Genomic DNA, 26,796 nt, shown 5'->3' on the forward strand with positions numbered 1-26,796 from the left:
TACAGACCAATATCTTTAATCAATGTGGATATCAAGATATTAGACAAAATATTAGCTAATAGACTGGCCCCATTGTTGTCTAGACTGATAGTTCCGGAACAAGTTGGTTTCGTACAACATCGTCACTCAGTTCTTAATGTTCGCAGATTACTCACAGCAATACAGTGCTCCAAAGACTCTGCTGCTCCGGGTATATTGGTGGGATTGGATGCAGCCAAGGCCTTTGATCAGGTTGATTGGGAGTACCTTTTTAATGTGTTAACATACATGGGCTTTGACGGGTGGTTCTTAGATATGATTCATTTGTTATATAAGGATCCCACGGCTTGTGTATTGGTTAATGGTACACGTTCCCCAATATTCCCAATAGCACGTGGGACGAGACAGGGTAGCCCGCTATCCCCACTCCTTTTCTTATTGTATTTAGACCCCTTCCTGCGTACTATAATGCAGGATGACATATTAATAGGTCTACCGGAAGGGGATTCCCATCTACGAGTCCTAGCTTATGCTGATGACCTCTTACTAACATTGGGATCTCCTGAGACTTCTCTCCCTAGGGCCCTAGAGTTGTTGGATGAATTCAGTATGTACTCGGGAATGATGTTAAACAAATCAAAATCCATGGTACTGCCTTTGACCTTGGAGGTGCGGATGCAATGGCAGGGTACATTTCCCCTTGTTTGGGCGTCGGATCACCTTACATATTTGGGCATTCTTATCTCACCTGATCCTGCAGAATTGTATACACTTAACATAAACCCTCTGGTTACTACCACGGTTCAAAAACTTGAGAACTGGAGGGTTTATCCACTCTCTTTATCGGGTAAAATAGCATTGTATAATATGGTGCTGGTGCCTCAATGGCTCTATGTATTTCAAATGATCCCTGTTTTATTGACTGCTCGGCATGAAAAACAACTTGGGAGAAGCTTACAACGCTTTCTGTGGAATGGGAAGAGAGCACGAATTACATTATCTGGATTGGCACGTCCAAGAGATCGTGGTGGTTTTGGTCTCCGTAGTCTCCGCCTGCTGTCATGGGCGTGTCAGATGAGACACCTGAATGACTGGTTTAGGGGTACAAGCTATTTTTCGGCAACCTCACAGGAACTATTACTTTGTTCCCCATATCATTTTAGTTATCTACTTCATGTATCTCATTTGCCACGGAAATCTAATTCTGCAAGAGACTTGTTTTTAATGCCTCTACGACGCCTATGGAAAATACTATGCCAGCAACTACATATTTCTTTCAAGGTGACTCCTTACTTGCCTCTGCGTGGCAATGGTGCCTTTACGGCGGGATTGAACCCGGTGTCCTCCACGGTATGGAACTCCCAACCTAATCAATATGTGTTTCAACTGGTCCATTCTTCAGGTGCCCTGAAGACGTTTGAGGAATTGCAGCGTGATAATGGTTGGCGATCCGCTGATTGGCTTTCTTACCTTCAACTATCCTCCTATGTGACTTCGTTGCCACGTGAGGCTATCACCGACCATAGTATGGAGTCCCTTTCGGAAGCGTTGAGTTTAACGGCTCAAGTACAGATTCCATTACGATTTCATCATCGTCACCTTCAGGAACAATTGGGCGAGCCCCCTTATGATACCATTGCTTTTAAATGGACACAGGAACTCTCCTGCGAGGTGACTTCCTGCATGATACGTAGGGGCACCCTTCGGGCGGCTCGGGTGACACATAGCATGACACTGTTTGAAATGGATTACAAATTCCTACATCGGCTCTACAGATCTACCTCCTACCAGTTTCGTGCAAAAATGTGTACGTCTGACAACTGCCTTAAATGTTCTCACTCTCCATCTACATTGGGACATCAGTTCTGGACATGTCCTAGGATTTTTACCTTTTGGCAACAGCTTTGTGCTCATATTCAAGCCATATGGAATTACAAATTTACATGGACTCCGGTGATGTTGTTTACATTGAATCAACTTCCTTTGTCTGCACCGAAGGGATTTCGTAGTTTCCTGTCTAGAGCGGTGTTATTGGGGAAGAAGGCAATATTGCTCTACTGGATCTCTGCGGCGCCTCCGACCCTGTCTCAATGGAGAACATTGATGATTCATCAAGCCTCTATGGAGAGACTTTGCTTTACTTCATTGGACTCTATGCAGGGCAAATTATTTTGCACGCGCTGGACACGCTTTTGTGACACCTTAACACATAGAGCTCGCAGCAAATTATTGAACATCTGAGTTTATTGTGGGGAATACACTGGAATGGTTTTTGAGTTTTTCTTATGGTTTGGTTCAGGTTGTGGGAAGGGAGGTGGGGGGTGGGGGGGGGTTTCAGATGACAGGTGAAGTTGTGAAGAGTATTGGTACTCATTCTTTCCCATGTACACCTTGTATTCTGACTGTTTGTACATTATGTTGAAAATGCAATAAAATATACTATGAAAAAAAAACAACAACCTTTTATAGGCTACGTAAAATTTTGCAGACCCAATGGGATGACTATTCTACCAATAATGCTTCCCATATAGAGGACCCTATCTTGTTTTGGGAGGCTGGGAAGACGGTGATTCGGGGTCACATCATTTCATTTCTGTGTGCTCGTAACAAGCGTATTAACCAAGGGATAGTTACTCTAGAACGGGCCTTGCGTTTGGCGAAGCGGTCCTTTTCTCTTCACCCTTCACCGGAGACTCGAGACTGTTATCTGTCTACGCAGGTGGCCTTGAACTCACTTCTTCATTCTCGCTCCCAAAAATGCAAAGCCTTCTATCGCCATCGTTTTATTCGTTATGGGAACAAACCTGGCCGACTTATGGCTCGTTTGGTTAATGCTACGACTGGTAAGAAGCCGATCTTCTCATTGCGGACCTGTGGTGGTGGGGTAGTGTCTCAGACTTCTGAAATCTCCGGGGTCTTATTTGATTTCTTTCGTCGACTTTATGAAGCTCCGGATGATGCTTCTTTGGAAATGATATCGGACTATCTTCACTCTTCCGGGTTGCCTCGTTTGTCCGAGGCTGCGATTTCCTCTCTCAATAGTCCGTTTAGGGCGGTTGAATTGGAGTCTGCTATTAAATCGCTCCACTCTGACCGGGCTCCGGGCCCGGATGGGTTTTCAGGTGAATTTTACCGGCTCCTCTCTCCTACTCTTTATGGACCCTTATTGGCGTATTTTGATGCTGCTACTGAGCGTGGTTCTTTTCCCCGTTTTGCGAACGAGGCCCTAATCACTTTACTTCTGAAGCCCGGCAAGGCTGCTGATTTGCCGGAATCTTATCGCCCTATTTCATTAATTAATGTGGACCTCAAACTTTTTGCTCGTATGCTGGCTGATCGTCTTGCTCCTTATTTACCTCGGCTTATACACGAGGATCAGGTAGGCTTTGTTCGGGGCCGTCAGTCTGTACACAATGTCCGCAAGGTACTCCTTGCTCTTGCTCAGTGTCAATCTCGCCGCATTCCGACTTTGTTTGTCAGCTTAGATGCTTCTAAGGCGTTTGATAGCATTCACTGGTCCTTCTTATTTCGTACCTTGGAGTATGTGGGGCTTGGAGGGTTCTTTCTAGATGCTGTGCGTTCCCTCTATTCTAATCCCATGGCTTCCTTGCTTGTTAATGGGACTCGCTCCGACTCTTTTCCCATTCTTCGAGGTACCCGACAGGGTTGCCCTCTTTCCCCTCTTCTATTCTTGCTTTCTTTGGAACCTTTATTATGCACACTTCGGGGGTTCGAAGAGGTCAGGGGTCTTTCTGTTGGTGACTTTCAACTTAAGACTCTGGCGTATGCGGATGACATGTTCCTGATTCTTACCCGTCCTGAAGTTTCTCTCCCTGCAGCTTTGGATCTCATCTCTGAATTTGGTTTTTATTCGGGGCTGTCTCTTAATTTTGATAAATCTTTGGCTTTACCTTTTCCACCAGATTTAAGAACTTCATGGAGGGGTGTTTTCCCTCTTCGTTGGGCTGATTCGACTTTGCGGTACTTGGGGGTTCACATTCCGATGGACTTATCTAGTTTGTACCGGTTAAATGTAACACCGTTGTTTCAGACTTTACAAAATAAGTTGCACCTTTGGGAGACTCTTCCTTTCTCACTATTGGGTCGCGTGCACTTGTACAATATGCTTTTGGTCCCCTGTTGGCTTTATGTTTTTCAGGTCCTTCCCCTTTATTTGACGTATCGTGACGAGCTCCGATTGGAGCGTCTGGTCCAAAAGTTTTTATGGGCTGGTAAGCGACCTCGTTTGCCTTATAAGCGGGCGGCGACTCCCTGGTACAGAGGTGGCTTGGGATTATTGAATCTCCGATATTTGACTGTTGGTTGTGGAATGAGGCACATTAATGATCTCTTTAGGGGTACTTCGGCGTTTACTAACTCTTCTCTGGAACTTTCCTGTTTTCGATCTACCCATTTTAGTGCCTATATTCATTCTCTCCCTTCTCTTGAACCTGAGTCTCTCTCCATGAAAGCTTTACATAGACCCTTGCGGAAGGTTTGGCGTTGGGTCTGCAAATTTCATTCTCTTTCTCCTTCTGTCTCTCCCTTCCTGCCTATTCGTTTTAATGGCTCTTTCTTGCCTGGGATTGATGGGCCGAGTTTTGCTCGGTGGGAAACAAAGGGCATCCACTTTCTCTTTCAATTGGTTACTGATACAGGCATCCCTAAATCTTTTACTCAGTTGAAAACAGAATTTGGTCTCCCTCCTACTGACTACTTTGCTTACATGCAAATCCATCATTACATCTCTTCCTTACCTTCTAGCTCCCTGCAGGCCTCTTGTCATGAGACTTTGTCTACGGCTTTTACCCTTGGTTCTCAACAACCAGTCCCTCTCAAGTTTCATCACCGCCACTTGAAGGATGAATGCCCTTTGTTTGATCACTCTCGGTTGCGAGATGCTTGGTCAGGTGATCTTGCTGTTGATTTGCCTTCTGATATACTCCTTCAGGCTGTCCGTAGACTGCCTGCTTTTCGTAAATACACTACCTTTTGGGAGCAACATTTTAAACTGATTTTTCGTTTGTATATTTCTCCCAAAAGGGCTCATTTGGCTCACTTTCGTCCTCACGCAGCCTGCCTTCGTTGTCAGGCTCCGGAAGCCAGCTTGGGACATATGTTTTGGACGTGTCCTCAGGTGCAGCTTTTTTGGACTGCTATATTTGCTTTTGTGGAAACTCTTTGGCATGTCACTATTCGCAGTTCCCCTCTGGTTTTATTTGGGGCCATTCCTCACTATTTTCCACGTCCTAAAGGAGTTGCAGCTTTCCTCAAGTGGTCTATTCTGATTGCTTTGAAATGCATCCTGCTGAACTGGCTTGTAGCAGAGGCTCCGGACTATTCCCTTTGGAGGAGCCTTATGATTGCTCTCTTGATGTGGGAGCGCCGGGATGTGACTGATTTGTCTTCTCGCCGGGGTCGTATTTTCCAGACCACTTGGGAGCCTTTTTGGACTACATTGACCCCTCTGGCTCGTAGCCGGATACTTAATTGAAGCATGTATTTGTACTTACCTTTTTGTGCCTTTTTCTTTTTGTATACTTTGCTATTCTGATTCTTGGTTACTTTGTGGTTGGAAGGAGGACCCGGGGGTGGGTATTGGGGGGGGGGGGTTGGTTGGGTGTTGGGGGGGGCGGTTTATTGGGGGGCTCTTCTGCATATTGAGCTGGTTTGTATTGTTGTGTTACCTTGATGTTTCCTTGCTTGCTCAATAAAAATATATTTGACCATAGGCTACGTAAAATTCGTTCACTTTCACAATTTCTATGTTCTAAATCCCTTAATATTCTTATTCACTCTTTGGTGATCTCTAAAATTGATTATTATAACGCTCTTTTTAAGGGAATTTTTCTGAACGAAATAAAACGTCTACAAATCATTCAAAATGCTTCCATTAAACTTATAACAAAAACTAGGAAGTTTGATCATGTAACTCCCCTTCTTAAGAATGCGCACTGGCTTCCTGTTACTTATCGGATAATATACAAATTATGTATACTCACTTTCAAATCCCTCTTTTATAAAACTCCAGCATTCATTTATAAACTATTAATTCCTTATTCTCCAAATAGAATACTGAGATCCAATGAACAGAATTTATTGACGATTTCATCTCTTAAGGTTATTAATTCAAGACGGCAATTTATCTTTTCTGTTACCGCATCTCAAACTTGGAACTCCCTTCCCATTTACTTAAGGGAAGAGCTCAATCTGGAGAAATTCAAAAGTAATTTAAAAACTTTTCTCTTTAGAGATGCCTTTGATAATTAACTAAGCAGTTCGCAGGTTGAATTATATTTTTTATTGTATTATACTATGGCTTTTATTTGCTTCCCTTTTTGTATTTTTCCTTGATTGTCCTGCTTTTCTTTAATGATTTTGTATTTCACCTCCCTTCTTTCCTTGGTGTTTATGAGTTTAAGTTAGTCCATTAGTCCCCTAGGACGTTATATATAGTTATGTATTGTATTGTCTCCCAAATATTGTAATTTTAACATGTTCATCGCTTAGAAATACGATTAAGCGATTAATCAAAAAACTATTAAACTTTAAACTTGATAACATCGTACTTATAAACCGCATAACCGTAAGTTCAATGCGGTGAACAAAAGATTAAAAATAACATAACATAAGGATGATTTAAATTAGTTTGCTAAATATTTTGAAAAAAGATGAGTTTTCAATTGAGGTCTAAAGTGCTTGTAAGGGCAAGCACTACGCAACAGTGGCCTAAATTCCCTGTCATAGAAAGCAGCCTGAAATGCTAGTGTACATTCCAAGGATTTCTTGCTCTTACAATCTTGAGCAGATGGAAAATTAAACAATGCATGTGATTCTCTCCTATGTTTATGAAATGCTATGAGAAATCTATCGGTCATATAGTTTGGAGCAAAGACAACCCAGCTTAAACAAAACACGCGCCTCCACTGGAAGCCAATGCAACTCACAATAGAAAGGAGTCACATGATCATATTTCTTTAGACCATAAATTAATTTGACCCCTGTATTTTGAATCAGTCTAAGCCTAGCCATCTCTTTCTTGGTATATGTCAAATAGACACTGTTACAATAGTCGAGAAGACTTAGAAGTAACAACTGAACTAAAAGTTTAAAGGCCGGAAACTCAAAATATGATTTTATTTTATGCAGCTTCCACAATGTGTAATAACCCTTCTGCACCACAGCATCTACTTGCCTTTTCATGGTCAAGTGTGGACCCATAACAACTCCCAATATTTTAATCGTTGGATTGATCTTATAGAGTGTTGAGTCTATAGTAATTGACGGTTCATGTAAAATTCTAGGTGGAGACGTAACAAAGAATTTGGTCTTATGATTTTGTCTTATGAATTTAAATTCTTGCATCCATGATTCCATCAGTTTCAGTAGAGACTCAATTATTTGGGTAATATGAGATATAGCTGTATTATAAGGAATGATGATCGTAATGTCATCAGCATAACTAAACAGTCTACAGCCCAGTTTGTTCAAATGAAACCCCAGAGAAGATAGGTACACATTAAATAATGTGGGGGAGAGTGAGGGACCCCGCAAGGGTTTTTCCAAGCTACGGAAAGCTGATTGTTAGACTTAACTTGATAGTCTCGATCCAAAGAACCCTTTGAAATATGAGAGAACGTTACCTTGCAACCCTAGGGCATCTAGGCAGGCCATTAACTTCAAGGTTCCAGCTGCTTGTAGAAAGAAAATTAAAAATCACCATGAAGGTAAGGGGAAGGGAGATGCCCAGATGGACTGCCGCGATTGTTAGGAAGGAGGGATGGGGCTGCTGGACCGCACAATCGGTGACCACACGCATTCCCTCCCTTAAGTGCGGAGACAAGGCCACGGCGCGGTGAATGGCCTTGACCCGAACCCACGGCAACCACTTTTTTCCCCACCATTTCGGCGGGTTACCTGCAACTAGCCACAGTCAACAGCCACCATTCTCTAGTAAGAACCTCATCTTCCATTCTTTGAAGCTGCTGTTATTGATAAGTTTTATTGTTATTTGAATAACAAAACAGAAAGTTAGTTTAGTGATAAATAGGCAATTGAAAACCAAGTTCATGTCACATTTTAGGATAAAAAGTAAGAAGGTCAGTCTGGAAGCATTGCTTAAAGTATGGCTACTAGGGAAGGGCACTGAGGAGCTGTCTGTTCACATCTTCCAACCAATGGGGATCTTCTTCGATTGATGTAGGGTTGTCCAGAAAAACTGCCTGAATTGACGTTTAGCCCATGAATTTGATTGTGCTTGATCAGTAAAAAATTTTTTAAAAAATTTGTTAAAGCCCATCCTGGTATCCCTGAAAGCCACTGATTACATAAAACTCTGTTTTCTTAAAATTTGCTATTATTTTTGCTTAATGGAGCAAATTCCTTGGTATTACAGCTATAACTTTTATGTTTTTATTTAGCAATGATACATTGATTCAAAAAACCCATTTTATATCAAGTCTGTTTTATTGAAAAAGAACAATAAATCAGTGCAGAAATGCACTAGAGTCTCCAATATGCTTCTTATAACAAGGGGGGGTCCGATCCCTTAGAACCCCAGTAATGCAGAGTTACAACCACAAAAGAACACCTAAACATTCTCCTGTCATCAAATAATGATAAAAATACATTTTATGCAAAGCAGTATTTTATTAAATGAACCTTCAATATCTGTACTTAATTGTAGAAAATAACAGAAATTTAACATACTTTGCTAATATTGCTAAATATGTCCAGTTTGATGTAGTCATCTACCAATGGCATTCCAAACACCCAAGCATTCAATGTCATCTTGAGATAGTCAGGATAAAGCCTGGGATGCAACAAGGTTTCTTGCTACACTGGATCTATGTCTTGTTGTGATGCCAGTGTCTGCTTGTCCTCAGAGAAAGCAAAGATACTTCCTTGGAGAACATCTGCTACAGGTAAGTATCTTTGCTTTCTGTGGCTACATAATACCCTTAAGGGCCAGATCACAAGATCTACTTTTTTGCTGCATTTCCATACATTGGTCAACAGACGTAACCTACAAGTTATGGACTGATCTGTTGGGACTAAAGAAAATGAAATTATCAGGTAAGGCATAATTTCTTCATTTCAGAAGTAAGGCAGAATAGGAGATATGTCAGAGAGATTTAAATGTCTCCAAGGTATAAATGCACTGGATGTGAGTCTTTCTTTATTGAAAGGAAGCTCAGGAGGAAGGGTCATAGGATAGAAGTGAAAGGGGAAATACTCAGAAATAATCTAATGAAATATTTATTTGAAATGGTGGTGAATGAGTGGAATGGCCTCCTGATAGAGATGGTGGAGATGGGTGTTGTTCTGAATTCAAGAAAGCATGGGATAAGCACAGAAGATCTATCTCTTCCTCTCCCTTAGAGACGAGATTAGTAATTAGTAGAGATGGGCAGACTGGATAGGCCCATATATGGTCTTTATCTGCTGTAATTTTCTATTTTTCTAGGTTTGACCCTTATTAATAATAATAATAATAATAACAGCTTATATACCGCAATACCGTGAAGTTCTATGCGGTTTACAAAAGATTAAGCAAAGGTACAAATTGACTGACTTCAAGAGGGGAAGAGGAAAGAGAAGTAATTAGACAGGAAATTCATTGTTGAGGAGAAAAGTGATCAAAAGGACAGTAGGTCGCTATTGAGAGGAAAGAGATAAGTGGATCAGTTGTCAAGATGTTTTAGGAACAGGTGTGTTTTTAGACGTTTCCTAAATTCCTCATAAGTAGAGGGCGAAAGTAATTGTTCTAGGTCTTTACCCCTTGATGCTGCTTGGTGTGAGAGAAGGAATTCATGGTGTTTTTTCAGTTTGCAACCTCTCACTGGGGGGGAAACGAAGTTGGAATGTGAACTTCTCTTGTGTCTGTTGGTTGAGAAGGAGAAAAGGTCAGTAATGTATTTGGGGGCAAGTCCGTGTAATACTTTAAAGCATTAGGTTTTAGAATTACATATTTCTTAGGTCATTGTATGTTAAGAAAAGAATAACATGAATAATACATGTTTTCTACTAGTCAGATAGAAGAGCCCGAGAACATTCCTCTCCCACTGAACCTGGATTCCAAGAGAGAAAGGCTGAAGGTCGGTATTATTGGAGGTGGCCACACTGGAAAGCAGCTGGCTAAGGCACTGCTGGAGCTGAGTGGCCTCTTGGCAGAACACATTCAAATATCCACTAGAAGGCCAGAAACACTGCGTAAGCCTATTATGAGTCAAAAGCTTGAAATCGCACCACAAAACAGTCTTTATTTCCTTGTGTTGTCTAAAGAAAATGACTATTATAAACTTCTATAACGGTATCTTAAATAGTGGTATATCAAATTTTTAATAAACTGTATTATAACTAAAACACTCGGGAAGAAAAAGTACCTGATGGGACTTGGTGCCAGTTTTCAAAGGGGATTCTTTCCCTTTGTAAATTGCCTCTGAGAAACGGTACCTGCAGAGATTTGTGTCTGATTTTCCATCCACAATAATATGTAGATTAGAAAATGCTGTCTGCATGATATTTCTTTCCCCCAACCTCAAAACACCCCCGGAAGGCCTGCTCCTTACGTGGGTAAGAATGTATCTGTTGGGAGGGGGGACAGTTTTCAGACTGCCAGTTTATCTTTATAAATGACTGACCACATGCCTTCTGAAAATGGCCTTTTTCATAGGTAAAAGTGGACATTTACCTGTGTAAAAAGCCCCATTGCCCATTCACCATCTGTGGTAAGGGTCCATAGTGGTCATAGGTCAAGCATGAACGCTCCCATTCAGTTACAGAATAGCTTAAGTGCACTTTGCCCGTACCTATAGGTTTACCACTGGCAAAAAGGAATGAAGGGAGGTTGGAAAGGATCCCAGGTACCCAGGGAGTTTTACAGGATTTTAAAATTTATATACCTTGTCAAATGCCTTTTGTGAATCCAAATACACAGTATCAACCAGTTCACCTTTATCCAAATGTTCATTCACCCCTTCAAAGAAATGCAGTAGATTGGTGAGGCAATATTTCCCTTGACTAAACGCATGTTGGCTTTCTCTCACTAATCTTTGCTTACATATATGTTCTTCTTTCATTAATCTATGCTTACGTATATGTTCTATCATTTTGTTCTTTATAATAGTCAATACCATTTTGCCTGGCACTGATGTCAGATTCACTAGTCTATAACTTTCGGATCACCCATGGAACATTTTTTAAAACTCAACATCATGTTAGCAACCTTTCAGTCTTCTGGTACTATTCTGGATTTTAAAGAAAAATTACTAACAATAGCTCTGAAAGTTCATTCTTCAATTCTGTTAGCACTCTGGGATGTATACAATCTGGTCCAGGTGATTTGCTACTGTTCAATTTGTCAAATTGACCTATTACATCTTCCAGTATTACAGAGATTACCATATTGGGTCAGCACAAATGCCTTTCGCCGAGCACCCTGTTTCCTGCAGGGGCCAGTTCAGGTCATAAGTACCTGGCAGGATCCCAAAAAGTAGCAAGGTACTGTGCTATGTACCCCAAGGGAGAAGCAATGGCTGTTCCCCAGATCTATTTTAATGACAGGTTGCTTACATTTCCTCCAGGAACTCATCCATACCTTTTTTTAAACTCAGCTATGCTATCTATTTTTACCATATTCTCTGTTGACAAGTTCCAGAGCTTAACTGTGCATTATAATACTAATGGGAAAAGAACAGAGGCTTCCTTTATAGAAAGAAGATGGAATCAAAGCAAAACAGGGCATAGAAGGGTATTGCACAGAGAACAGAACAACTCTGGCCACCTTGTTGGGCAGACTGGATGGACCATAAAGGAATGCAGGAATAGCTTAATGGTTAGAGCAGGGGGAATCAGTTCAAATCATTGTGTGATCTTGGGCAAATCACTTAACTCTCCACTGCCTCGGGTACAAACATAGATTGTGAGCCCTCCACGGACAGAAAACTACCTACTGTACCCGATTTGTACATCATTTAACAGGCAGTGTGCAGTCGGTCTTTCGTATCCACAGATTCAACTAACCACAGCTCTGTGTATTAGGTCTCCCGCCCCCGGTGTACCATAAGAACATAAGAATTGCTGCTGCTGGGTCAGACCAGTGGTCCATCGTGCCCAGCAGTCCGCTCACGCGGCAGCCCCCAGGTCAAAGACCAGTGCACTTAACCGAGACCATCCCTACCTGCATTCATTCCGATTCAGCAGGAACATGTCCAACCTTGTCTTGAATCCCTGGAAGGTGTTTCCCCCCCTATAACTTATTCCAGAAGAGCATTCCAGTTCTCTACCACTCTCTGGGTGAAGAAAATCTTCCTTACATTTGTACGGAATCTATCCCCTTTTAACTTTAGAGAGTGCCTTCTTTTTTTTTTTTAAGTTCAATCTGTTTATTAAGTATTTCAAATATGAAAAAACAGTACAACTATCAGGAAATGTCAAAACCACAATCAGTGTAACTCACACAGATCCTAAAAGTAAAGAACATCATGTTGTCAATGAGAAAGTCTCCTTGTGCTCAACCATTAGATCCAGCAGGGACTAATGGTTGAGCACAAGGAGACGCCGGGGCCGCACCAAAACCAGCGACAGGCAACAGAATCAGCAGCAGGGACTTAAGAGCACAGCTCCGTCCCTTCCCCGATCCAGCAGGGGATAAAGGTGAGCACAAGGAGACGCCGGGGCCGCACCGAAACCAGCGGCTGGCAGCAGAAGCAGCGGCGGGGACTTAAGAGCACAGCTCCGCCCCTCCCCCGATCCAGCAGGGGCTAATCGGTTGAGCACGAAGAGACATTGGGGCCGCACCGAAACCAGAGGCTGGCAGCAGAAGCAGCGGCGGGGACTTAAGAGCACAGCTCCGCCCCTCCCCCGATCCAGCAGGGTTCTATACCATACTAGATATCGGATCTGAGAATGGTGGTAGTTGACCGTTTAATGCAGCTGTTGCACCGAGATGATAGTGGCGGTTGTCTGGCTGTTGCAGAGGTCATCTGATCCAAATGACATGCCTGCATTTTAGCATTGCATTGACTCTGATCTAAATGACTAGCCTGTATTTTGGCACTCATTACTACTTCCTGGGAAACCTCATGGCTGAAATTTTGTGTGTTGGCTTGGCTGCATACATCAGGGCTCAAGGAGCATACCAGCTTTCGCTCCTTGGCATATCGTCTTTATGAACTTCTAACATCAGATCCTATTGTCTGACTGGAATTTACTTTATTTCATTTCATTTATTTTTATTTATTGTTTTCTCAGGTACTTTAGCTAGATTGTGAGCCTTCAGGACAGCTAGGGAAATCCAAAGTACCATTTTTATTTATTTTATTTTAATGTATCTTTAATCTATCTTCATTGTAAACCGCTTTGAACCTCACGGTATAGCGGTATATAAGAAATAAAATTTAAAAAAAAAAAAAAAAGTTACAATTTTTGTGTAGCTATAAAATCGTCAATGGGAGTCCACAACAGAAGCTGTGAATGATTGAGTAGAGGAAAACGTTTCTCCAGAGCAAATTGCTCAAAGCGTTTGAACAGACAAACCGAATTCCACCAGAAGGGATAGTTGAGTCTGGAGGCCGATTTCCAGTGTTGTAGCACTTGTTGAAGTCCAACGGAGATTAGCAAGTCAATCAATTTGGGTTTACACGGAGAGTTCTTAAAGCATGGATGTAGGGAGCGTAAAATTATAATGTCATAGGAGACATCAACAGTACACTTCGTGAGGACTTTAATCGTGGACCATATAGCTTCCCAGAAAGAGTGAACAGCTTCACATTGAAAAAGCATATGTTGTAAATCCCCTGTTGCTGAATGACAGTGCCAGCAGCAATCATTATCTGTGAGTGAAGCTTTTTTCATACGTGAAGGAGTCCAAGTGATAGTCCACATGAGGAAGTAAAGGGATTGGGATAAGCTAGCTGATAGGAGAGGTCTGTTCGTTTTAGTCCAGAATGTATTCCATTCAGAATGTATTCCATTCAGAATGTATTCCATTCAGAATGTGTTAAGGAAACATTAAGATTCTTAGACCAAATAGCTTCTGCCCCTATGAAATAGGAGTCTCGTAGGAGTTGATAGTATAATGAGATAGCTTTTCCTTTCTTTTTGACCATAGTACACCAGTTAATCATACATGTAGTTATTGACAATTGCAATTGAGATAATATATTTGTTAACAATGTCCATTGTTGATGCTTGTTATGCAACATGGGAAAACATTCTATAAATTTAGAGAATGGCATAATATTATCACCATCATATAATTGGTTCACAGTCCACACTCCTTGTTTTTGCCACAATTTCCAGGAGAGAGATTTTTTTGCATGTTTAATAGCTATATTATTCCAGAGTGACATGTTTCGGTGACCATATATAGAGTTTGTGGCAAGTTTATCAAGAACACGAAGGGCAACTTGAGTAGCTTTCATAATAGGAAAATGTTTGAGAGTGGATGGATAGGACATTGTGGGTAAAGCTTGGATAGGTATGGGAGAACATATGTGGTGTTCTAATTCCAGCCAGGTTGGAGGTGGAGATGAAGTATATATAGCAGCTTGAAGCCATTGGGTGCCATATTGAAGTAATGAGGCTAGGTGATATCTATAGAAATCAGGAAGGTTAACACCTCCATTCAGCTTGGCAGCTTTTAGTTTTTTCAGAGACAATCTAGGTTTTTTGTTTTGCCATAAAAAGGAACTTATTTTTTGGTCTATCCACCTATATAAAGAGGATCTACATAATGATGGTAGCATAGCAAGTTGATAGTTTATTTTAGGGGCCAGAGTCATTTTAATGGAAGAAATCCTGCCCCACCAAGTGAGATAAAGTGGAGACCACTTGGCAAGTTGTGATGTGATCAAGGATTTGAGCTTAACTACATTAAATTCCATGCTACGATTATAGTCTTTATCTACATAAGTGCCCAAATATTTTATTTCTTTTGAGGTCCACGCAAAGTTGAAGTGACTGACATCACTCGCCGAGATATGATCGTTAAGCGGGAATATAACAGATTTATCCCAATTAACTTTATAACCTGATAATTGAGAATAAGTATAAACCAGTTGCTGGAAGGCCGGAATGGATGATTGAGGATTTCGCATAAATAGGAGAATATCATCAGCATAAGCCGCTAATTTAATTTCTCTAGACTGGGATGAAATGCCTTGAATTTGGGAGGGCTCTAGTGAAAGATCAAATAAGAGAGGAGAAAGAGGACAACCTTGCCTGGTGCCCCTATGCAAGTCAATTGGTTTAGTTAAGGAGTTGTTGATAAGAACTTTGGAGATAGGTTTCTAATACAAGGATTGTATCCAAGAGATAAAGGATTCACCAAAATTAAACCATCTTAAAACCTGCAGTAGGAAAGGCCATTCCACTCTATCAAAAGCTTTTTCCGCATCAATGGCCAATCCCACTGCAGGTTCCACGAGGTGTTTTGCACATCCATTTATATTATGGAATAGTCTAAGGTTATCCCCAATCACTCTATGCTTGATAAATCCCACTTGATCAGGTGAAATCAACAACTCAATAACTTTATTGAGACGATTAGCAAGAAGTTTTGTCAGAATTTTGTAATCTACATTAAGCAAGGATATAAGTCTATAGTTTTTGACCAAGGTGGGATCTCGATCTGGTTTTGGAAATATTATTATCGTAGCTTCAGTAAAATGTCTTTGCTGATTAGGAAAGGTATGTATATGGTTAAAGTAAGTGAGTAAGTGAGGAGAAAGTTGTATAGCAAATTTCTGGTAAAACTCACTGGTTAATCCATCAGGGCCTGGGGACTTATGTGCAGCAAGAGAAAAAATAGCATCTTGAATTTCTTGAGTAGTTATTGGAAGATCCAGCTCTTGTTTAAGGTGTTGTGGTAGGGTTGGATGTTGAATAGTATCTAACATATGCATAATATCCTGCTGGGATGGGGAGACTTCCGATGTATAGAGTGTAGAGTAGAAAGACTCAAACTCACTTTTAATTTTCGTGTTATCCGTTATTATACTATTATTTGAGTCTGTAATAGAGGATATACTGAGTTTATCTTTCTTGCCTTTGAGAAATTGCGCTAAAGATCGTCCTATTTTATTATCTCCAATGTAATGTCCCGTTTTTTGTATAAATATATCTTGGCGAGCAAGACCGGAATATATAGAATTAAGTTCATATTTGAGTTATGTAATTGTGTAAAAGTATTCTGATTTCTCATGGGATCATTACTATATCTGATTTCTGTATCTTTAATGGTATTTTCCAAAAATTTAATACGTGCGGTGGTCTGTTTCTTTTTCCAAGCTGCCATGCTAATAATCTCTCCTCTCAGTGTGGCTTTATATGCTTCCCAATTGGTAGTGGTTGTGATATCAGAATTGGGAGTATTGTTATGAAAAAATTCAGCATTAAATTGAGTCAATCTTTCTACCAATTGCTCATCAGTGAGAATGCTGTTATTAAATCTCCATGTGCTGTGGGTTGGAGAGGCCGGAAGTATTTTTAAAAATAATGAAACAGGAGCATGATCTGATAATGAAATGGCATGAATGAGACTATTACTGAGGCAAGAGGCAAGGATGGAGGAAGTGAGAAAATAGTCAAGTCTGACATAGGAATCATGTGGAGCAGAGTAATGAGTATAGTCTTTCTGAGTGGGATTCAATATCCGCCAAGGGTCTATAAGAGCAAAATTAGAAATCATAGATTGCAGTTCAGTTAAAGTTTTGGATTTGAATGAACGACAGCTGGAAGTTCTATCTAATATTAAATCCAAAGGTTGATTATAATCACCCCCTATAATTAAGGGAGAAGCAGAGTATGGAATTAATGCTGTTTGTATTGATCTAAAAAATTCTGGAGAATCTGAGACCGGTGCATATAAATTAAGTAGAGTGAAAGGTTTATCTTGAATCAAAACATGTAATAAACACCATCTACCCTCACTATCAGCTAGTTGATTTTGAATCTGGATTGGTAAGGATGTTTTAATGTATATGGAAACTCCGTTTTTTTTCCTGATGGCAGGAGAAAAAAAAGGCGGAGAATAACCCTTAAATACAGTTTTGGCATTGTCAGAGGCTGAAAGGTGGGTTTCTTGAAGCATTAAAATATCTGGAGCTAGAGGCTGAATGTAATGTGCAATTTTCTTACGTTTTATACAATTATTCATTCCATTGACATTAAATGATAAGAGATGTAAGTCTAGCATGTAAATCCTAAAAATAAAATATAATGCAGAGATACCTTAAAAAGACGCTGTGAAGAAAAAGATGAGGTTAATTCACATGTAAATTGAACAACATAGGTAAATAAAGTGGTATGACATCCTGATATGAAAAGATAACAACAATGACACACATAAAGAAAACCCCTCCTAAAAGGGTAGCAATGTGCCATCAATATAACAATAAGAAAGATATGGGTGGGATTGAAAACCACAGTGGTCAGCCGGAGCAAAATGCGGCCTACTCCAGAACTGTGGGCATGTTAAAGAATTCAAGCTGCTTCATCTGCAACAGTGTCACATGGGAAATAATGAAGTCTCCTTACTGCATTTTGATAGAATCTATGAATTTTTGCAGTTCCGCTGGATCCGAGTAAGTAGAAGTTTTGTTGTTATACGTGATTTTCATCCTGGCCGGATAAAGAAGGCCAAATCTTGCGCCGATATCTTTTAGCTCTTGTCGTTGTTGAAGAAATATTTTTCTTTTGGCAGCAGTCGTTTTCGCCAGATCTGGAACAAAAAGAATTTTTCTGCCTTGAAACAGAAGTTGTTTCTTAGATTTCATCTTATTGAGGATCGCCAGCGCATGTTGGTATCGCAGAATCTTTGCGACAATGGGCCTCGGCGATTTCTGGTTCGGTAGAGGCCTAGATGGAACGCGGTGTGCTCTTTCGATTTCGAGCAGGAGAGTTAACTGAAGGCCAAGTAGGGACGGAATGAGATCCGTTAAAAAGAGAATCGTATCCGACCCCTCAGAAGATTCTGGAATGCCCAGAATACGAATGTTGCTCCGACGGCTCCTGTTCGCCAGATCTTCCAGGTCCGTTTGAAGCTGAATTACCGATTTCTCTAGGTTAAGAGCACGTGTGATATCTTGAGAGTGAGTTTTAGCCAGGTCTTCCAACGTATCTAACCTTTTTCTGGCATCCAAAAATTGAGAGTTCAGAGATTCAATTTCTGTACAAATCAATTGGGATTCTGCAACCTGTTTGTGCATTATTCCCTTGACTTCTCTAACCTCTGATATGAGCAGTTCTACTTGAGAGTCCAGCGACTTTGGCGCCATTTTATCAGGCGAGCCCGGATCATGCTTAGGTCTCTTACCACTCGGTAAAGGAGATGACAGAGGATCCGGTTTACCAGGTTTAGAGAGCGACATCTGTGAGCAGCACACTTGAAAAGGCAGAAAAGTGATTCTGAGTAGATTAAGAAGCAGCACGATTAGCTAAAGCAGAAGCCGACAGTGGAGAGGACTCACAACATGCGTCCGACCACCATGTTCGTCAGGCCACGTCCCCTAGAGAGTGCCTTCTTGTTCTCTCTACCTTGGAGAGGGTTAACAACCTGTCTCTATCTACTAAGTCTATTCCCTTCATTATCTTGAATGTTTCGATCATGTCCCCTCTCAGTCTCCTCTTTTCGAGGGAGAAGAGGCCCAGCTTCTCTAATCTCTCACTGTACGGCAAATCCTCCAACCCCTTAACCATTTTACTCGCTCTTCTCTGGACCCTTGGCATTATGTCTTCGGCCCTGCTGTACTCAAAGGCTGCAGCTTGCACTGGGCCTCTCCTTGTGACCAGGTCCTTCTTCAGGAAACCAAATGATAAGGCTGTTAAGTAGTCTTACACATTGGCTGTCAGTCTCTCAACCAGAATTGCACATAATACTCAAGGTATGGTTGCACCATGGTGTACTACAGAATCATCGTACTTATTCTTCATTGTTTTTTCCTAATGATTCCTAACATGACAGCTTTTTTGAGAGACTGACACCCAATGTGTAAGAAGGATCAAAACATGGCATGTCGAAGCCAAAGAAGTAATAACACAAGGTAAGTGCTTCTCACTCATTACAAGATGCAATGATTAGGTGGTGAGGTTTGGGGGGGGGAATTTTATTCCCCTCTTTCCTCCATGTCTCTGAGCACAAATTCTTCCTAAATTAAAAGTTTATTGAATGAAGTGAATTGTGTGTATTATTTTGGGAAGCTTGTTTGTTTATTACATAGAAACATGATGGCAGATAAAGACCAAATGGCCCATCCAATCTGCCCATCCGCAGTAACCATTATCTCTTCCTCTCTAAGAGATCCCACGTGACTATCCCATGCTTCAGTTTTTCCTTTCTTTTCAGCATCAAGAGGTAATGCATACCCTTAGCTTTTCCCCAATCTAAATTCAGTCTCTGGAGCTTCCCATTTCACCAGAATAATAGCATAGTGTACTGGAAAAGTTGTAATAGGCTCATAGATCCCCTCCAAAATGGGATCTCTAGCAATGCCGGATATTGGTTCTAGGGCTCTGAGATGCTCAATGTCTCTAAAGCTTGAGACAGCATAACCTGCCATCTCTTCCCTCTGGAAGAGATGTGCAGTAATAGGGTCACCCCTTTCCCAATGGAAATGCTAGAAGTTTTTAGCATGGGCCTGCGAGGTAAATGCTCTGATGCTCATAGAATTCCTATAAGCATCGGAGCATTTACCTCGCCAGCCCACGCAAAAATCCTCCAGTGCAGCTTGATTAAAGAGACAGGGCTTTAGTTGGAAGCAATTTTGGGGTTACTGGAGTCGGAGTTGGTGAAAATACTACTACTACTACTATGAATTATTTCTATATGCCAACTTTGACTCCTAACAAATATTATAATGCTTAAATTTCTTATTTTATAGATAATTTGACCCATCTTTTCAGGATATTTTTTACTTGTAGAATACATTTTGATATAAAATTCTTTGATTACAAAATGTAATCTATTTTATATTTGTATTAATGAAAGTAGCATCTAGAGAATGATATGGGGACAAAGTTGTCCCCATCCCCATGAATTCTGTTCCCATCTACACAAGTCTCAAATAGTTATGATTTTATATTGAAATAGTTTTATTAAAGTATAAAAATAATATTCCGTACAACTGTAATTTTAAAAATCACAAATACAGAACACGGATAAAAAAACCCTTTTTCCCATCCCCTACACAAATATCCTTTCCACTATCAAGACAATTGAACAAGCCAAATTACTACAAAATGCTGCATAGAAAAATCATGCTAACAGAATACCTCGATCACATACACAGAAAACAAATGCCAAATCCATAATATCTGACCAAAAAATTATAAACATAAATTAAACCAAAATCCCAAGAAGCCACACCTTGATGATCTTATCAAATTTGTTTTTGTTTTGTATATTTGAGTGTATGTTTTACTTATTGTTATTATACGGTTAAGTAAGGGAACCACTTAGCTGGTTAGACTTTTCAATTGCGATATAGTCCAAAACTACCCAGTGGAATTCCGTTTTGTCTCTTCCTCAGGGGTAAACACTTATTTCTTACTTGCAAAATATTTAATGTAAGATTGGCTCCTCAGCAAGTGGAAAGCAAGAGAAAGCTAAGAGAAAGTAATTTAAACCTCATCTGAGGGGATTTGGAAGGGATTACTATCTTATTGGGAGGATAAGAACATAAGAATAGCCTTAGTGGGTCAAACCAATGGTCCATCAAGCCCAGTAGCCTGTTCTCACGGTGGCCAATCCAGGTCACTAATACCTGGCCAAAACCCAAAGAATAGCAATATTCCATGCTACCAATACAGGGCAAGCAGTGGCTTTCCCCGTGGCTTCCTCAATAACAGATTATGGACTTTTCCTCCAAGAACTTGTCCAAACCTTTCTTAAAACCAGCTACGCTATCCGCTCTTATCACATCCTCTGGCAATGTGTTCCAGAGCTTAACTATTTTCTGAGTGAAAAAAAATTTCCTCCTATTGGTTTTAAGAGTATTTTCCTGTAACTTCATCACGTGTCCCTTAGTCTTTGTCATTTTTGACGGAGTGAAAAATTGATCCACTTGTACCCGTTCTAGTCCACTCAGGATTTTGTAGACTTCAATCATATCTCCTCTCAGCTGTCTCTTTTCCAAGCTGGAGAGCTAGAATTAGGGTTCAGTGAACAGCTGCTGATAACACAGCAAGTGAGGTAACAGAGCCAAAGTTACTTGTAAGACTGCTACTGTTTAATGTTGAGAGTGTACAGAAAGGTTCACTTTTTGAAACTGCTTTCAACTCTTAACTCCCACTCATTGCTGTCAGATACCTAGACCTACTGCATCATTTCCTCCTCCATAATCTTCCCAATCCTGTAATGTCCTGTCTAAATTAGATTGTAAGCTCTTCTGAGCAGGGATGGTCTATTGTATGTTAAAATGTACAGCGCTGCGTACACCTTTTCAGTGCTATAGAAATAATAAATAGTAGTAGCCAAAAGCCTCATACTTCTGCAGAGAAGAGCCAAGCCCCATAGCCCAAGGGGGCTGGACTGTGATAGGCTTGGAGAAGGCAACCAAGGAGGAATTTATATAGTCCAAAGATTTGCAAATGGCAACAATGTTTGAAACTATATTTGAATGGCTATTTAAGCCTTTTGAACTTACCCAGTTTAGATACAGATCTGAAGTACAGTAAAACCTTGGATTACAAGTAACTTGGTTTGCAAGTGTTTTGGAAGACAAGCAAAACATTTGATTAAATTTTAACTTGATATACAAGCAATGTTTTGCAATACAAGTACATACAGTATACACACATCACAACTGAGCCGACGGTTCTTCTCTCTCTGACGCTGCGGGAGTGTAGTGACTGTTCTAAACGAATAAAGTCTTCCAATACAGTATACACGTGTCACGTCATCACAACTGAGCCGATGGTTCTTTTCTCTCTGACGCTGCAGGAGTGTAGTGACTGTTCTAAACGAGCAAAGTCTTGCAATACGAGTATGTATTATGTATTAAAGTTTTTGGGTTGTGGAACGAATCCATAATTTCTTATGGGGAAATTCGCTTTGCTATACGAGTGCTTTGGATGACAAGCATGTTTTTGGAACGAATTGTGCTCACAAACCAAGGTTTGACTGTACAGTATTTAGAATTGTGTTTAGAACAGTGCAAGTGCACTAGAGAGAGAACTTTTGTTTTTGCCTTTAATGCCCTAAGGGGATGAAATAAATAAGTGAGACAGTGTAAACTCGATTTTGGAGCCAGCTGTTTATTGTCTCCATTCCCAACATGGCCACTTCAGGAATTGCTCAGCCTGGTGCTTTGTAGAGGTCAAGGTAAGTTGCATACCTTAGCCTCCATCCTAAAGGGTACATTAAATCCTAAAAAGATATGTTTTCAACAGTTTTTTTTTATTTCATATAGGAGGCTCAGTCCGCAAGGTCATTGCTGCTACCGTATTTTCACGCAGATAACGCGCACCCGTGTAAAACGCGCACACGGGTATAGCGCGCAGAAACCACGATTTTATGTACAAAAACTTTTGTATACCGCGCTCACGGGTATACCGCGCATGCTGCCCGACTGTCCTTTCGCCCGCCCCGACTCTCCTCTGGCCACCCCGATTCTCCTTTCGCCCTCCCCGACTCTCCGTGCGCTGTCCCCCCAGCCGACCCGCGACCCCCCTGGCCGACCCCCACGACACCCCCACCCGCCTTCCCCGTACCTTTGTGTAGTTGGGACAGACGGGAGCCAAACCCGCCTGTCCGGCAGGCAGCCAACGACGGAATGAGGCCGGATTGGCCCATCCGTCCCAAAGCTCCGCCTACTGGTGGGGCCTAAGGCGCGTGGGCCAATCAGAATAGGCCCTGGAGCCTTAGGTCCCACCTGGGGGTGCGGCCTGAGGCACATGGTCGGGTTGGGCCCATGTGCCTCAGGCCGCGCCCCCAGGTGGGACCTAAGGCTCCAGGGCCTATTCTGATTGGCCCACGCGCCTTAGGCCCCACCAGTAGGCGGAGCTTTGGGACGGATGGGCCAATCCGGCCTCATTCCGTCGTTGGCTGCCTGCCGGACAGGCGGGTTTGGCTCCCGTCTGTCCGGCCAACTACCAAAGGTACGGGGAAGGGGGGTGGGGGTGTCGTGGGGGTCGGCCAGGGGGGTCGCGGGTCGGCTGGGGGGGCGGTCGGAGGTTCTTGGGGGGGGCGGTCGTTGGAGGGAGGGGGGGTTTGCGTCGAGGGCAGGAGGGCCTGGGATCCCTCCTGCCCGTAATGTAGTGCGGGGTGGGGGTAGGGGGTCGCCGTGGCCAGGAGGGTTTGGGCTCCCTCCTGGCCCGATATTGTCGGGGAGTTGGGGAGTCGGCCGGGCAAGAGGGCTTGGGCTCCCTCTTGCTCCGATCGTGGATGCGGGTGCGGGTGGGAGCGCGTGCGAGCGGTCGTTCGGGGTGGGGGTGCGAGCGGTCCTGCTGGGGGGGGTGAATCGGGCGTCGGGCGGGGTGGGAACTATGTAAAAAAATTTTTGTATACCGCGCTCATGCGTATAACGCGCGAGGGGTATGCGCGGTAGGTAAAAACGCGTATAACGCGCGCGTTATATGCGTGAAAATACGGTACTACTCCTGATTTCTATAATGCTGCTAGACATACACAGTGCTGTACTTCAATACATAGAAGAGACTGTCCCTGCTCAAAAGAGCTTACATTCTAGTCAAGGCAGACAAACTGGACAAAAAGATACATTAATATGCTCAGGTGAGGGAATTACAGAGGGATGAATTATCCGAAAAGCAAAGGTGCATAGATAGCAAAGATATTAATTTAGCCCATTTAAAAGGTATTGCATATTATTTTATTAAATTATACTTCTATTCATTCAAGTGAACAAACACAGTAACCACACAACTGCATTTTTCTCACAGAGGAGCTGCTGAGCCTGGGAGTGAACTGCTTTTATCACAATCGCCGCCTTGCAGCCTGGGCTAAGATCCTCTTCTTATGTTGCCTTCCATCTCAGCTGCCCAGTATCTGCTCTGAAATACAGAAAGATTTACCTGAATCCAGCATTGTTTACAGTCTAGTGTCGTCTGTCCCTATCTCCAGGTAACACTGACCAGCTGTGGTCCCCGTGTTGCAGATTTTCATTTTTATTCTCTGTTTAATGCAGCATGTAAATGGAAAGTATATTTAAGAAAAAGCAAACTATAAAAAATAAGTTGAAAAAATAGGGTTTTATTCATCTACTTTAAAATGCTTGATTATATGCTTTGCTTCAGGGATCCAAGCAAGGACAGAAATGTTTCTTGAGCAAGTCTGCTTGTCCTTATCAGTTTATATACGAATATAAGAATAGCCTTACTGGGTCAAACCAATGGTCCATCAAACCCAGTAGCCTGTTCTCACGCGGGCCAATCCAGGTCACTACCCAAAACCCAAAGAGTAGCAATATTCCATGCTACCGATACAGGGCAAGCAGTGGCTTCCCCCATGTCTTTCTCAATAACAGACTATGGACTTTTCCTCCAGGAACTTGTCCAAACCTTTCTTAAAACCAGCTACGCTATCCGCTCTTACCATATTCTCTGGCAACGTGTTCCAGAGCTTAACTATTCTCTGAGTGAAAAAAATTTCCTCCTATTGGTTTTAAAAGTATTTCCCTGTAACTTCATTGAGTGTCCCCTAGTCTTTGTAATTTCTGATGGAGTGAAAAAATCGATCCACCTGTTCTTCTCCACTCAGGATTTTGTAGATTTCAATCATATCTCCCCTTACCGTCTCTTTTCCAAGCTGAAGAGCCCTAACCTTTTTAGTCTTTCCTCATACGAGAGGAGTTCCATCTCCTTTACCATCTTTGAATCTTTTCTAGTGCCATTATATCTTTGTTGAGATAAGGTGACCAGAACTGAACGCAGAACTCAAGGTGAGATCATACCATGGAGCAATACAGGGGCATTATAACTTTCTTAGTCTTGTTAACTATTCCTTTTTAAATAATTCTCAGCATCCTGTTTGCTTTTTTTCAGTGGAAGGTTTCATCGTATTGTCTACAATGATACCCAGATCCTTTTCTTGGGCGCTAACCCCCAAGGTGGACCCTAGCATCCGGTAACTGCCATATGTACTGTTCCCCTTTTACTTTGAGCCTCACAAAGCAACTTTTGCTTTTCCTCCTATCACTTACATATCTAAAGAATGTCTTGTCCCTGAATTTTTCATTATTGACTAGCTGTTCTCCCATTTGCTTCTTTGCTGATCTTAGCTTTTTCATTTTTCAGTGATACCTTTTCAGCTACAACTTTTGAGAACCAAAGCACCCTTCTTTCCCTCTTACATCTGATTACTTTTCTAACAAAAAGGTTTATTGCCCCTAAAGTAGCTCCTTTCAGTTTTCCCCACTGCTTTTCTACTTCCCCAAGCTGTTCTCATCCACTTGGCAGCTGCTTTAGTTATCCATCCATCTTGCCAAAATTACGCTGAGTTTACTAAACGGCTCTAGAGGTTTTAACATGGGCCGTCAAGGTAAATGCTTTGATGCTTATAAGAATTCTATGAGTGTCGGAACATTTACCTCGCCAGCCGACGGTAGAAATCTCTATCGACATTTTGTAAAAGGAGCCCTTAGATTTTTTAAATCTAAACTTTCAATTTTAATTAAACCCTCTGAACATAAGTCTTAATTTTGAACACACAAATACTAATACCCTCTCCCAAAAAAATCTCATGCTTTTCATGGACCATCAGAATATTCTAGCTTCAGGAATACATATTCCTATGAAAGTCTCCCATTCCTTATAGATTCTGGCTATATACATCTAATATAATAAAATGGTAAGCCGCGCATGCGCACTAAAAAAAACGTGTTCCGTGATGGTAAGCCGCGCATGCGCACTAAAAAAAACGTGTTCCGTGAGCTGTAGCGAAAAAAACAATTGCGCATGCGCGGCCCCGGCGGCGGCTTTCAAATAAAAAAAAAAATTTCCATAGCTGCGGCGGCCTTCCTCACCCCCGGCTCCTCTCTTGAACTGGACGGTCCCCGCGTCTGCCTACTCTTCCCCCCAACACAGCGCATTCCCCCCCCCCCAACGAATCAATAAATCGAGCCGGGCCGCCCTCCGCAACAGACCAGAGGAGTTCTTTGCCGCTCACACCCCTTCCCTTGCCGCTGACCCGAATACCTACCCGGCGATTCAAGAAGCCTGTGCAGCAGTCTTCACATGCTGCTTCAGGCTCTTCTACTGCCCTGATTTGCTCTGCCGCGTCTCTGATGATGTCATCAGAGACGCGGCAGAGCAAATAAGCGCAGTAGAAGGACCTGAAGCAGCGTGTGAAGACTGCTGCACAGGCTTCTTGAATCGCCGACTTACAAGTGAAGGGGAGCGGGGGGGGGGGCCGCAATGACTCTATCCGATTAATTAAAAAACTCTGCACAAGGGGAGCAGGAAGAGATGATGATGGACAGGGGGGGAAAGGAAGGGAGGCCTATTGTTGGACAGGGGGAGCAGGAAGAGGTGCAGATGGACAGCGGGGGAAATTAAGGGAGACCTGCTGATGGACAGGGGGGGGAAATGAAGGGAGGCCTACTGCTGGACAGGGGGAGCAAGAAGAGGTGCTGATGGACAGGGGGGGAAGTAAAACAAAGGGAGAAGGGCTGCTGCTGGATAAGGGGAGCAATGAAGAGGTGGTGGTGGACAGGGGGGAAAAATGAAGGGAGGCCTAATGCTGGACAGGGAGCAGGAAGAGGTGCTGATGGACAGGGGGAAAAAAATTAAGGGATGCCTACTGCTGGACAGGGGGAGCAGGAAGAGATGCTGATGGATAGGGGGAAAAAATAAAGGGAG

At 42.1% G+C, this 26,796-nt stretch overlaps 1 protein-coding gene across 3 annotated transcripts in view; it reads left to right on the forward strand.

Moving 5' to 3' along the window:
* The window catches only part of NOXRED1 (NADP dependent oxidoreductase domain containing 1), a 61,890-nt gene that overhangs the window by 17,735 nt on the left and 17,359 nt on the right, over positions 1-26,796 (forward strand). For all 3 annotated transcript variants that reach the window (XM_033951636.1, XM_033951638.1, XM_033951637.1), the window contains 2 exons: positions 10,010-10,191; positions 23,881-24,061. In XM_033951636.1, the coding sequence (XP_033807527.1) occupies positions 10,010-10,191; positions 23,881-24,061 (363 nt within the window). The remainder of the gene's footprint in view (positions 1-10,009; positions 10,192-23,880; positions 24,062-26,796) is intronic.

The sequence above is a fragment of the Geotrypetes seraphini genome, chromosome 7 (assembly GCF_902459505.1).
Source record: "Geotrypetes seraphini chromosome 7, aGeoSer1.1, whole genome shotgun sequence".
Taxonomy (NCBI): domain Eukaryota; kingdom Metazoa; phylum Chordata; class Amphibia; order Gymnophiona; family Dermophiidae; genus Geotrypetes; species Geotrypetes seraphini.